Below are 13564 nucleotides of genomic sequence, written 5' to 3' on the forward strand. Positions count from 1 at the left end.
TTTTATTGATTATTTTGTCAGTAAAACTCTGGATGTATCCCGTGATTCTAATTTCCATGTTGTTCGCCTTGATTCGAGGGCCAATGTAGTGTCTTTCTCGAATGAAGGATGAACTTCTGTTGATGTGTTGAATCTTGGAAGAACTTTGAGCAACACTTTAAATTGTTCTTGAGGGGAGACGTTTGAATTGTTCTTGAGAGGAGGCGTCTCTCGAACTCTCCTTCTTGTTGAATACCTTTGGAGAAAGACTTATGTAGATGTCGTTGCTCTCCTTTTGCCGCAAGTCAAGATGGTGTGCCAATTTCAAGATGTCAAAATATCTTCAAAATGGGATATGTGACCCCTTTATATAGGTGTGGTAGAGTTTTGAGGTATTTTTTGAGAATTCCGGCAATTAAAGCGGACGCTCCTTAGAACATGGGTTAGGCTTATCTTGTCAACTTAATGGACTAACCCAAATGCAATTTGGATTTCATTCAAGTCGTATAATTTTGACTTAAATAATTAATCCGACTTTATTAACTAAAATTTGACTTAGTCAACATGTCAATAACTTAGAATTTAATCCAATTTTTATATGAATTAATTTAATTAAAATTTCGATGTCTACAATAACATTGATAACCAATTTTCCATATCTTAGGCACATCAACAAAACAAGAATGAACCAAATAAATGATTGATGATTGTCAAGGAATAAGGTCAACAATGAGATGCAAAAATAAATGGAAAAAGAATAGAGACATCCCCATAAGTGTTTGAAGACCGAGGACATAAAAAACAAAATAAAACATATAAAAAACGAGTTCAAGTTCCACTCAATGACGATATAAAAAAAAACGAATTTACACAATAAGATCATTTAATAAATCAATCACATATAACTGTTTAATAACCTACCATAACATGTTACAACATGCTAAATTAGACTATTTGTACAAAAAATTCTTCACAGAAGAATAACTTAAATCCACATTGACTTGACAACAAGAATGCCAATTATGCCAACATTAAGGTACATAGACGTGAGGGGATGTAATTGGAGTAATGGGAACTAAGAGACCCTCCATTGACCATTTCCTTTCCCTCTTCACAATCCATCCAATTTCCTAAACACTCTTTCCTTGTTTTTCTCTCTTCCACTTCTCTGCCACTCTCTTCTCCTTAGCAATTTTTTCTATGATGAAGAAACAAACAAAGAAAACAACAACACTAGTACAATACAATAATTAATAATCAACTCGAAAATTCCCATCTAACATGCCGTCTTTCTTCATTTGATCCTTCATTTATTTACCTAAATGTGCTACAATGTATCGCAGGACGCTGACTATGAACTGGGATGGTCTCGGAGAAGACGATGACGACGATCACTTCTTCGAGTCTCAAACTCGGCTTTCCACAGCCGTTCCTCAAGACTTGGCGTCCTCGGGATCAGATGATGAGGTTGAGTTCGAGGATAGTCGACGTTCTTTCTCAGCCTCGGTTTCTATCAAGAATAGTTTCCGAGGCCTTGAGATGGAGACTGCAAAAACCGTCTCCTTCTCCAATCCTCCTCCTCCTCCCATTGTCATGGAAGATTACGGCATGTGGATGGCTGAACCTGGAGATGTCAAAGAGCGTCGAAAACGCTTACTCCAGGGAATGGGGTTGACAAGCAAGAAAGAACTCCTCAAGATAACAAGTGCCAAAGTTGTAAGAGCCATTTCAAGAAAAATTGAACCATGCCAAGATACCAAATCAACAGTTGAGAATATCTCTCCTACAAAAGAGCTAATGCAAGAGGAAGAACAAGAGCCAGAGCCTTCCAATTCTCCACCAATTTTGCTCGTCAGGTCTAGATCAGACGGTGACATACAATTTTTCTCTGTAAATACAAAGAAAAGGAAAGAACAACTTATTGGTGACGTTTCTAAACAACGTCTCACCAGGACATTTTCAGGAGCTTTTGCACCAACCACAAGAATATGCCAATACACAAATTCTGCTGCTGTAATGGCGCCGCCTAAAAAGGGCACAAGTAAATCTTCACCACCACAAAATGGAAGTGAAACGCCATCATCAACATTGCCCAATGGAAGTGCTGATTCGGGATTTGCTTCGTTTTTCCTGATAAAAAATCTGGACACTGGAAAGGAATTCATTGTCAAAGAGTCCAATGAAGAGGGAATGTGGAATAAGCTCAGTGATTTACAAACAGGGAAGCAACTTTCCATGGAGGAATTTGAGAAATCTGTGGGATACTCACCTGTTGTTAAGGAACTTATGCGCCGGGCGAATAGTTCAACAAATGATGAAAGAAAACTAAATATGAATGCATATCTCAGCAAGAGTTTCAGATATAGCAAGAAAACAGGAGTTGCTCTTTTAAAGAACATAAAAGGAGTTGCAAATAGCATGAGTGGAAGAATAGCTGATAAAGAACTCGATCTGCCTGCACCGGTTGAACAGAAACAGAATAACAAGAATTCCTCCCAATGGATTAAAGTCCGGCAGCAAGGAAAAATTCACAAAGAATTCACAGCTTTACAATTGTGTCAAGAAATTCAGGCTCATGAGGGCTCCATATGGACTATAAGATTCAGCGCGGACGGTCGATATCTAGCAACTGCAGGGGAAGACAGGGTAATTCATGTGTGGGAAGTACAAGAATGTGATGTTATGTCTACAAAACCATCTGATGATCCGAATTCTGTTAGAGACATGCCAATGGCTGGAAGTAATTCGGATCGTCCACCTCTGCCAGTTATGACTCATATGCAACCAGATAGAAGGAAAAAAGGGAAGACTTCTAATAAGAAAAAGGGAAACTCACTTCCAGACTATGTAAATGTACCAGAAACTGTATTTGCTCTGTCAGAAAAACCAGTATGCACCCTCAATGGTCATCAGGATGATGTCCTAGACCTATCTTGGTCAAGTTCTCAGGTCAGTTTTAATGCTCTAATTGGTTTACTACTCCCGTTTCATTTCATATGAGAACATTTCCTTCTAAGTATGCACCAGAAAAAATGATACATGTACCAGAAAAAATGATACCTTTTAATAGCCATAAAATATGTGCATGTTTAAATACATTTGGTATGTGTCAAAGGTCATACTTTCTTTCTTAAACTCCGTGGCAGTCAAACACCATTGCATAAAATGAAACGGAGCGAACAATATCAATTGCTGAGCAAGAAGGAACTATTATACTAGATTTATTCCAGAGCAGATATGAAATTTCTCATCTAGTCATTTCCTTATAATTAGTAATGGTAGTCCAATCAAAGACTCACAAAGCTTCTAGTTGCAAAAAGGAAACCACTCACATCAATTATCTCTTTGCGCCTACATGACATGCTATATGAAATTTTGATGCAGCAACTTCTTTCATCTTCAATGGACAAGACAGTCAGGCTATGGGATTTGGAGACTCAGAGCTGCTTAAAAATGTTTGCGCACAACGATTATGGTGAGATACTATGTACATTGTAGCCAGGGGCGGATCCACACCATTGGGTGTGGGTTCAGGGGAACCCACAACTTTTATCCGAACCTTGTATTTATAATGTGAAACCCTTCAAATATATAAGAAATTTAAGTTGAGAACCCAGTAACAACATGCACTACTAGCTGGGAACCCACAAGCTTCAAATTCTAGATCCGCCTCTGATTGTAGCTAATCATCAATCAAGTCCATGTTATATTTACCATCAAACATTTTTACCTCTGATGAATCTCTGTGTGGCAGTGACCTGCATACACTTCAATCCAGTAGATGACGATCACTTCATCAGCGGTTCACTGGATGGAAAGGTTCGAATTTGGAATGTATCTGATAGAAAAGTGGTGGACTGGACTGATCTTCATGAAATGGTTACTGCTACTTGCTATACTCCTGATGGCGAGGTAGCTCACTTTCCCCTTCAATTCAATCATATTAAAGAGCATTCACAATTAGCTTCAGAATAAACCAATTACAAGAAAATAAGAAGAATTAACAAAAGAAAAAGAACAAGCATGATATTCAAATAAATCAATCTATTCTCTAAAAGAAGGTGAATGGTACCACTGATATTTTGTTTTTACATTGCTGAAGGGTGCTTTAATTGGCTCACATAAAGGAAGTTGTCGCATGTACAGTACTTCTGGTAAGTAATTCATCGCATAGGATCTTTACTAAAGTGATAATTTGCAGAGCTAATGCAATTGTTAACGTCCAACGTGTTTGTGATTTAGACTGCAAGCTGGAACAAAAGGAAAACTTTGAACTCGAACCCAAAAAGAAGTCCCTAGCCAAAAAAGTCACTGGTTTTCAGGTATTTCTCTTTTCTATAACTACTACTCTTTAGGTTTGCAAGTGATCTATCTAAAAGCTGAACTTGTTCATGTCCAGTTTGCTCCAGGGAATCCAGCAGAAGTGCTTGTAACTTCAGCTGATTCGCGTGTTAGAATTATTGATGGATCAGAAATGACCCATAAATTTAGAGGTACGTTCTTGCAGATATAATTCGTTTGGAGAGCTAGCTAAAAGTACATTATTGTGTTCATAAACTGTGGATCTCTCTTTCTGGCATCAGGTTTCCGGAATACAAGCAGCCAAATTTCAGCTTCATTCAGTCAAGACGGGAAGTATATCATAAGTGCAAGTGAAGACTCTCAGGTTTATATCTGGAAGAGAGAAGAACCTAAACCTACAAGCAGTAAATCTAGAAGCGTAGTCAACGTTCAAGCTTATGAGCACTTCCCATGTAAAGATGTTTCAGTTGCTATCCCTTGGCCTGGCAGTATAAAGAATCAGCCACCACTTGCAGATCAGATAAATTCCAAAAGGGATTCAAAACGTTCCCCGCCACCACATCCCACGAATGGCTCTCCCACTAAGGAAGACAACTCGGCTGGTGCAAATAGCAAGAGGAATTTACCACCTCTGCCGGCCAAGAAAAACGGTGCAGAGGAGAAAATCCAAACTTGTCAAGAGGAGGACTCGGCTCAAGACTCTCCAACAGATCCTGGTGTTGGTGCAAGTGAATCGTTTTCATCGAGTTCTCCATCAATCAGAGATGGCGACTCGCCTTCTATGTCTTCTTCCAGCAGGTTTGATGGTAGCAACAACAACCAAGGAAATAACATTATCCAATCAACAGCATGGGGCATGGTAATCGTGACAGCAAGCTCGGGAGGGGAAATAAGGGTCTATCAGAACTTTGGGATGCCAATTAAAGCTAGTCGACCAACGAATCTCTTTTGACACTTAACTAAAAAAGTTTGTGAATTCAGAACAAAATGCTGCCTCCATTAATCCCATTACTGGGCATGCAATTTTTTTCTTTAGTAGTTGTTAAGAACTAGAGTCAAGCTCAAGTTCAGTATGCCTTCCACTTCAAATGTCTATGATGTCAAACAGGCGATTTTGGTACCTTTTTAGATTAGATACCAATTAGTCACAGTTTTGTTCGATGTTCCAAGAAATTAAGCATTTTTGGCTTGTGAACTTGCTTTGTGTAAAGATCTGTTGTCTTTTGTAAATGTCAGCAGATTCGCTGTTATAAAAAACCGATACATGACATTTTGACACATTCACTTACAAATTTTTAGAACGTGAAGGATGGTAAACTTCATCAGTATTTCATCTGCCAAGACTGGAGAATCAAGATAACGCCCTCCTGATTTTTAGTTAACGAACCGTTGTAACAATGCAGAAAGCCTTTCTTATGATATAATTTCACTTTATTTGAAAAAGTTCATAAGATGGAAAGCTCTTCTCAGAAGTTCCTGTAAAAGAAAGCTTGATTATGCTTCTCACTCGACTTAAGGTCCTAGTTAAAACCGTTGTGATATTTTGCTTTCGGTATTTCTTTTGATGGTAAGCTGGAATTTAAAGGTTGAAGCAAAGGAGCTTTTGCAACAGCTTCACACCGATCACTACTGCTCAATGTTTAATTCTGTTAACATTGAGACCATGTTATTCAGTTCAGGCGAAAATAATGATCATATTAGAAATGTTTGACCATTATTGAAGCAAGACCTATCCAATAGATGGACCAATTTAGAGAGAGAGAACTTAAACTAGATAGGATCATAGTTCAAAAAATGTATCATTGAGGACAAGTGACCTTGGCCAGAACCTATAACTGTAAATAATAAAATGTGTATACAAATAAGTTAGGCATAATAATAGATAGACACCTTAACTTGGCCTCTACTGGTAACTAAACACTCCAACTTTCAAAATGCTCATCTAGACACCTCAACTCATCCCCACTATGTCTCGTGGACACCCGATGCTGACGTGGCACATAAATTTTGGATGTGTCTAGATGATCATTTTGTAAGTTGGGGTGTTCAACTGATACAATGGAGACGAGTTGAGTTGTCTAGATGATTATTTTGTAAGTTAGAGCGTTTAACTGGTTTAAGTGTCTATGTCTGTATTATGCCAATAAGTTAACATGAAAAAGAATTGCAACTTTCATGGCTTGCAATGAAAGTTAACTGTTTTCACAGTATACGACAGAGAATATTTCAGCAACTGCTATGATTTAAGCTACCTAGAATAATTACCTGTTTCAGCAATGATCTTATTTTTTAAGCATAATTGCCAAAATGACGAGTCGTTTACTATCAATAATCTGTCAAATCAAATTCAAAGCAGAGCCCCAAATTTAACGAGTCTTGTATTGGCTAAGGCTGAGCTAAAACCTTGCCAAATTACAGAACGAAGTTACTAATTCATTTTAACACAAAATAGAAATAAATAAGGAAAAAAGCTTAGGATGTCGAAAACGAAGTATTTCAAGAATTGAGAAATAAAGAAAATTACGGATCTATTCCGATGTTGTCTGAGCCTCTGGCGTGCTTTACTTCAACCTGCCTATGTTCCCAAATCGAAAATGAAATGTGCAATGAATTCATTTTTCAGTTTCCACTTTTTAATATGGAAATAAATTTTAACAAACATGCTGCTAGTTAAAATACACAAAAACTCTAGGAAACTTTTATTGAAGTTTGAACATTTATCAATTTGAACTTCGTGAATCGTTCTTGGAGGTTGAACTAATAAGGGTATTCGTGGTGCTTAACGTAATTTGAAAATTTAATTAGATTGTCAAAATTTGAACTTCAAATCATTTCTGGTGTTTGAATTATAAAGGTTTGAACTCCATGAATCGTTCATGAAATTTTGAAATTCTAACAAATTATGAAAGTTTGAACTACTAAATATTTTGCACCATTAAATTTACGTTCAAAAAAATAGTATCACTACCGCATAATGTACATGTAAAAATTGGCTGAATTTGTCGAGTGTGACTAAGTACTGGTTGAACGAAGTGTCTTAAGTGCATGCAAAAATGCCTTAAGTTTATTCATGTATATAACCTACCAATTTTAAATAAAATTTGTAACTTCAAACACAATTTTTTTCAACTTCAATCCCGCATGTCTGGAGTTGTGCTCGAAGTGAATAAGTTTGCAAAAGAAATTGAACCTTGGCTACAGCTTAAACAACGCTCCCAAAATTGGATTTGTGCACTTTGCCCCTGATTCTCTCACATCAATCCCCATAAACATTCCCAATTTCAATTAATCAAAAAAATAAATAAATTAGACTACACAATTTCCAAAGCTCGCATTTTATTTGTTAATCATCAAAACACTTCTAAAATCAACATAAGGATAAAAAATTTATCCTTCACAAAATAGGGGAGGGAAAGCTAACAGACACAGTCCAACCTCGCAAAAAGAACTACTTATACAACTAATTAACAAAAAAGTTTGCCTTGTCCTATTTGAACCCTATAGAAGGCATTTGGTTCTTGTCAGTTGATGAAATGGACCCTTAGCCTCCACAGGAAGTTGCTATATGCAGACAAAAGACAACAATTTATATGTTTCTCTTAATTAATTTCACAAAGGAAAATTAATCTGAGATAAGAGTTGCTTTAAGGAATCCTAGGGATGTGTTTGTGAGAAATCCTAGTCTTTGCCTCGGCCCTCACAAAAGTCCCACATTACAAAGAGAAGTATTATTGGAGTAATGATGAAATTTATTTTCGTATGATTTATAGATAACAAGTCACGATTTCGAATTGTAATCAATCACCAACGCTTGTGTCATGATAAATTGCCTACATAATATCCATTTCAGGACAATCTTTTCTCGAACGCTACGTGATTGCAAAATGCTTTGAGCCTCGAGTTACCTCTTTTTCCTTTCATGAATGATGGATTCACAATTTCAGTTTAGCTACGAAACCTTTGTTTGTTTGTTTTACTTTTATACTCCTCCAGCATTGTTCTACAAACTTAGTTTAGAGTGCCGAATCACTGATCTATATCTTTCAGTGGCTTCTAGGCAGTGCTGGGCTTATTTTTCAGTAGCCAAAATCGGAAAATACCAATCACAATTTGCTTTTCTAATACCTAAAAAAAGGTTTTTCGAATTCCCCTAATGATCGTAGTATCAAGTACTTCCTAGCGAGCTCTAGTATGATCCGATTTATAAGTAATTATCTCTTGTAAAATATTAGTAGCCCAATCCTTCTAGAGCCCAAACCTCCATTTCTCCTACCTGATGTCCCCCATGTTTGGCTCCTCCTTTAAGGGGTTATTGTGTAACAAGCACATAATGTTCACTGGAACACTCATGGATTTTATCATCAACTTGATTAATTAATTTCAAGATATAAGGCTTTTCTATTATAACAGGTTGTTCAAAAGTATTCGCGACCAAATACAATGTGCTATCATTTATAGGTACTTTTCTTTAAAAAAATTCTAACAATAAACACTTATTAAAATATGCAGATTTTGTAAATTCAACAGAACACCCCCTTCCCCAAGTCGCAAGGGAAAAAGCAGAACTAAAAAAGAAAAAAGAACAACATGGTATAGTAAATAAACATAAAAACTGACATAGCATTCCCAAGAAAAGTAGAGTAGTCACCAATTAATTAAGAACAATTATACGTTTGAAAGTCCTTTGTTCCCACGCTAAAATTAGCTTGCGAGCACTTGCACATGTTAAAGGGATTCAAAAATGTAGGACAAAATAAATTGGGATATGGATAGTTTGGAAGAACTAGTCTTTAGGATTCTGTTAAGTAGTTTCCTATATTCACTCAAGTTTAATTAGTGTTGCAGATTAAGTATTGTAGTGGGTTACAGGGCCTAGATTTTAGGAGTATTTGTTTAGCCTATATATTATGTAGGCATATTTTGTTATCAGTATTCAAGTCGATTAGAAATAAAAGAAATCAGTTCTGAAGCTTTCTTTCATTATTTTTTCACTATTTTCTCTGCTCTCTATCCAACAATTTTGGTATCCGAGCTATGGCAAGTAACGGCAATGCATTGGGTGTGGCACAACCACTCATTCCCGTCTTCAAGGGAGAAAGCTACGAATTCTGGAGTATTTGTATGAAAACTCTACTCAGATCTCAAGATCTTTGGGACTTGGTAGAACGTGGATTTGTCGATCTTGATGAAGAAAATAGGCTGCAAGACAACAAGAAAAAAGATGCTAAGGCGCTGGTGATTATCCAGCAGGCTATTCATGATAGCGTCTTTTCATGGATCGCAGTAGCGACCACATCAAAACAAGGTTGGTCCATTGTACAGAAAGAGTTTCAAGGTGATTCAAAGGTCATTGTGGTGAGACTGCAATCACTTCGGCGTGACTTTGAAAACTTGATGATGAAAAGTGGAGAATCCATTGCTGATTTTTTGTCGAGAGCAACAACAATTGTCAGTCAAATACGATCCTACGACGAGAAGGTTACAGACCAGACCATTGTGGAAAAGGTATTGCGAAGCTTGACTCCAAAATTTGATCATGTAGTTACTGCTATTGAAGAGTCTAAGGATTTATCAAGTTTTTCCTTTGATGAACTGATAGGGTCTCTTCAAGCTCATGAGATGAGAATCAATCGATCTTCAGAGAAGAACCACGAGAAGTCATTCCAAGTGAAAGACACAACCACTAGAACTGGAGAAAATAATGGTCCAGCAAGTAGAGGTCGAGGAAGAGGAGGATTTCGCAGTGGTCGAGGTCGTGGTCGTGGTTATGGAAGAGGCAGAGGAAGGAATAATGGGCACAGGTAGTCCAATGAGCAAAGTAACACAAAGAATGGCATTCAATGTCATCATTGCCATCGATACGGGCATATAAAGGTTGATTGCTGGTATAAAGACCAGCAAATGAATTTTGTAGCTGCAGAAAATCAGGAAGAAAATTATCTTTTTATGGCTTGCATTGATACCGACCATAAGCCAAGTGATTTATGGTTTGTGGACAGCAGTTGTTCAAATAATATGACAAGTGCCAAATCCTTGTTCCAGGAGTTTGATGAGAAGCAAAAGATAAAGGTGCAGCTTGGCAACACAAAAGAGATGTAGGTTGAAGGAAAAGGCATAGTGGGTGTCGATACTAGCCACGAAAAAGTAAAACTGCTGGAAACATTCAATTTGTACCTAATTTAGGATACAATTTGTTGAGCGTTGGACAACTAATGTGTAGTGGATGTTCTCTTTGGTTTGATGATGATGCTTGTGTCATTACAAACAAGAAGTCAGGCAAAAAGGTTCGTATCAACATGACGCCAAATAAGATGTTTCCATTGGATGTTTCTAATATGGAAAATTTTGCTCTTGCTGTAAGTGCAAAGGATGACTCGAAGTTGTGGCATTTGAGGTACGGGCATCTCAACATAAAAGGCCTGAAATTGCTAAGCGATAAAGGTATAGTTCTTGTACTAACGAAAATTAGCTCTCTTGATTTATGTGAAGGATGCATTTATGGGAAACAAACTAGGAAATCTTTTCCTGTTGGGAAAGCATGGAGAGCTTGTAAATGTTTAGAATTAATGCATGCTGACTTATGTGGTCCTATGCAGACTAAGTCCTTAGGTGGGAGTCGTTATTTCTTGTTGTTTACTGACAATTACAGTCACATGAGTTAGGTGTACTTTCTGGAGAACAAGTTAGAAACTTTTGAAAAGTTTCAAAAATTTAAGGCTTTGGTGGAGAATCAAAGTAGTTGCAATATCAAAGTAGTTCCAACGAATTTAATTCGTTTTGTGAAAAAAATGGCATCCATAGATAGTTAACAACTTCTTATACTCCGAAGCAGAATGGTGTCGCTGAACGGAAGAACCGAACCATTGTGGAGATGGCAAGAAGCATTTTACAAGCAATGGAACTCTCAAATAAGTTCTGGGCAGTGCTGTGGCAAAAAGATTGTTTACTTGTCAATCTTTCACCAAAACAGGCTGTTATGGATAAAACTCCTTATGAAGCTTGGCATGGTAGGAAAACAAATGTAAGTCATTTACAGGTTTTTGGATGTATTTCTTATGCTTTGGTAAATTCATAAGCTCGTCAAAAGCTTGATGAAAAATCTGAAAAATGCATTTTTCTTGGCTATTGTACTCAATCCAAAGCATATAGATTATATAACAAGCTTAATGGCAAGATATCAGTAGGAAGGGATGTAATATTTGATGAAATACAAGCCGGGATTGGAGTAAAAAGCTGGTGCAACAAGAGATTCCTATCGCTCTTGAAATCAATGAAGATGAAGGAAAAGAATTAACCCCGGCGTCACCACATTCGCTAATTTCAAAAACTTATGAAGAGTATTCAGATGAGATTATTCCATTAAGAAGATCAACGAGGCCTAAAAAACCAAATCCCAAGTATGCTAATAATATTTCTGCGACTTGTCAATTTGCTCTTGCTGTTTCAGATCCCATAAATTATGAAGAAATAGCTGAAAATGAAGAATGGCAGAAGGCGATGGTGGAAGAAATGAAATCCATTGAAAAGAATGGAACATGGGAAATGATAGAGTTACCAAACGGAAAAAATGCAATTGTCTTGAAGTGGGTGTTCAAGACAAAGTTTGTTGCAGATGGAAGCCTCAAAAGCACAAAGCTCATCTTATGGCAAAAGGCTATGCACAATAATATGGTGTTGATTTTGAAGAAACATTTTCTTCGATAGTTCGATTTAAAACAGTGAGGCTGGTTCTAGCATTGGCTGCACAATTGCAATGGCCAGTTTATCAGTTTGATGTCAAGTCGACATTCCTCAATGGAGACTTACAAGAAGAAGTCTATGTATCACAACCTGAAGGTTTCATAAAGAAAGGAAATGAAACAAAGGTGTACAAGTTGAAAAAGACGTTGTATGGCTTGAAGCAAACACCTCGAGCGTGGTACAATAAGATTGATGGTTACTTTCAGAAAAAAGGATACATGAGAAGTGAGAATGAACCCACCTTATATGTGAAGCAGGAAGGTAATGATTTCATAATTGTTTGCCTCTATGTTGAGGATATCATTTACACTAGCTCTTCTAATCTCTTCTTGATGAGTTTGAGATGTCGGATATGGGTTTATTACATTATTTTCTTGGCCTTGAAGTCCATCAAACCAAAGATGGAATATTTCTTTCATAGAAGAAATATGCCAGAGACCTTTTCAATAAATTTGGCATGCTTAGTTGCAAGCCTGCAGCTACGCCAATGAATATCAATGAAAAATTACAGCAGGTAAATGATGAAGAGTTGGCAGATCCAACAAGGTTCAGAAGCTTGGTTAGAGGTCTAATATATTTGATGCACACTAGACCCGATATTGCATTTTCTGTTGGTGTTATTTCCAAGTGTATGCAACAACCTTCAAAGACTCATTATGGAGCAGCGAAGAGAGTCTTGCGGTACATTGCGGGAACTTTGGACTTTGGTACTCAAATACCTCTAATTTCAGATTGTGCGGGTACACAGATAGTGAATGGGCAAGTTCGTTGGACGATAGAAGAAGTGTTTCAGCGAATGTTTTTACTTTAGGTTCAAGTATGGTGACTTGGAGTTCAAAGAAGCAAGCTACAACAACATTGTCAACCTCGAAAGCTGAGTATATTTGTTACATCTCAGATTTTCACACGTTAAAGTCGCATCATGAGTTAGTCGACGCAAGTTCAAAAAGAAATTATCTTGAAGTTAAAAGGGATTGAGCTTATTAATATAAATGGTTACAAGAGTCTATAAATAATATTAGTAAGTGGCGGAAGATTTGGAGGATGAATGAATCAAAGAAGCATGAGTTTCGTCAAAAGTTGGCAAGTTGGGAATATGACAACTTGTACTTTTGGGTGAGATTAGGAGTTATTCACATGCTAAGAAAATAGTAATATGAATTTTTTAATCGTATAATGATCGTTTGTTAAGTTTGAAAGTCAAACGATTTGTAATGCAAAAGTCGACAAAGGGCGTCGCAAGTTAAGTTTGTAAATTTCATTGAAATTTGAGTCAGATGTCTCGGAGCTTTTCTCTCAATATACTTAGATTTACGGGGTGATCCACCTACCAAATCGAAGGTCTACAAGTCTAGTTTCTAGAGCATTTTACCTTTCATCGATACAACATCGGAGTAGAGAGATATTCGCGTTTCCATCTAGGGACATAAACTATCACGGGAACAGTTTGCTGCTTTAAATTGCCCAAGTATATATAGGCCCTTGCACAAATTTTTCTTCCATTTTCTTACCATCCCCAACCTAGAAAACCCTCAAACCATCT

The 13564-nt window shown here is 37.1% G+C and overlaps 2 protein-coding genes across 2 annotated transcripts; both read left to right on the forward strand.

Annotated features, from left to right (window-relative positions):
* The first annotated feature begins 815 nt into the window (after window positions 1-815).
* Window positions 816-5565, forward strand: LOC132049720 (uncharacterized). Its single transcript, XM_059440631.1, has 7 exons — window positions 816-2928; window positions 3364-3454; window positions 3734-3891; window positions 4082-4133; window positions 4222-4301; window positions 4379-4472; window positions 4563-5565. Exons 1-7 carry the CDS (start codon window positions 1312-1314, stop codon window positions 5231-5233), a joined length of 2763 nt encoding a protein of 920 aa, XP_059296614.1. The 5' UTR covers window positions 816-1311; the 3' UTR covers window positions 5234-5565.
* A 3750-nt stretch (window positions 5566-9315) lies between these two features.
* LOC132048691 (uncharacterized) lies at window positions 9316-10086 on the forward strand. Its single transcript, XM_059439389.1, has one exon. It carries the CDS (start codon window positions 9316-9318, stop codon window positions 10084-10086), a length of 771 nt encoding a protein of 256 aa, XP_059295372.1.
* The last annotated feature ends 3478 nt before the right edge of the window (window positions 10087-13564 follow it).

Source organism: Lycium ferocissimum, chromosome 3, assembly GCF_029784015.1.
Source record: "Lycium ferocissimum isolate CSIRO_LF1 chromosome 3, AGI_CSIRO_Lferr_CH_V1, whole genome shotgun sequence".
Classification (NCBI taxonomy): Eukaryota; Viridiplantae; Streptophyta; class Magnoliopsida; order Solanales; family Solanaceae; genus Lycium; species Lycium ferocissimum.

Coding starts and splice junctions, on each gene's coding strand:
- LOC132049720 (XM_059440631.1), top strand. CDS start 1,312: ATGTATCGCAGGACGCTGACTATGAACTGGGATGGTCTCGGAGAAGAC. Junction 3,892..4,081: donor GCTATACTCCTGATGGCGAG/GTAGCTCACTTT, acceptor ACATTGCTGAAG/GGTGCTTTAATTGGCTCACA. Junction 4,302..4,378: donor AAAAAGTCACTGGTTTTCAG/GTATTTCTCTTT, acceptor GTTCATGTCCAG/TTTGCTCCAGGGAATCCAGC.
- LOC132048691 (XM_059439389.1), top strand. CDS start 9,316: ATGGCAAGTAACGGCAATGCATTGGGTGTGGCACAACCACTCATTCCC.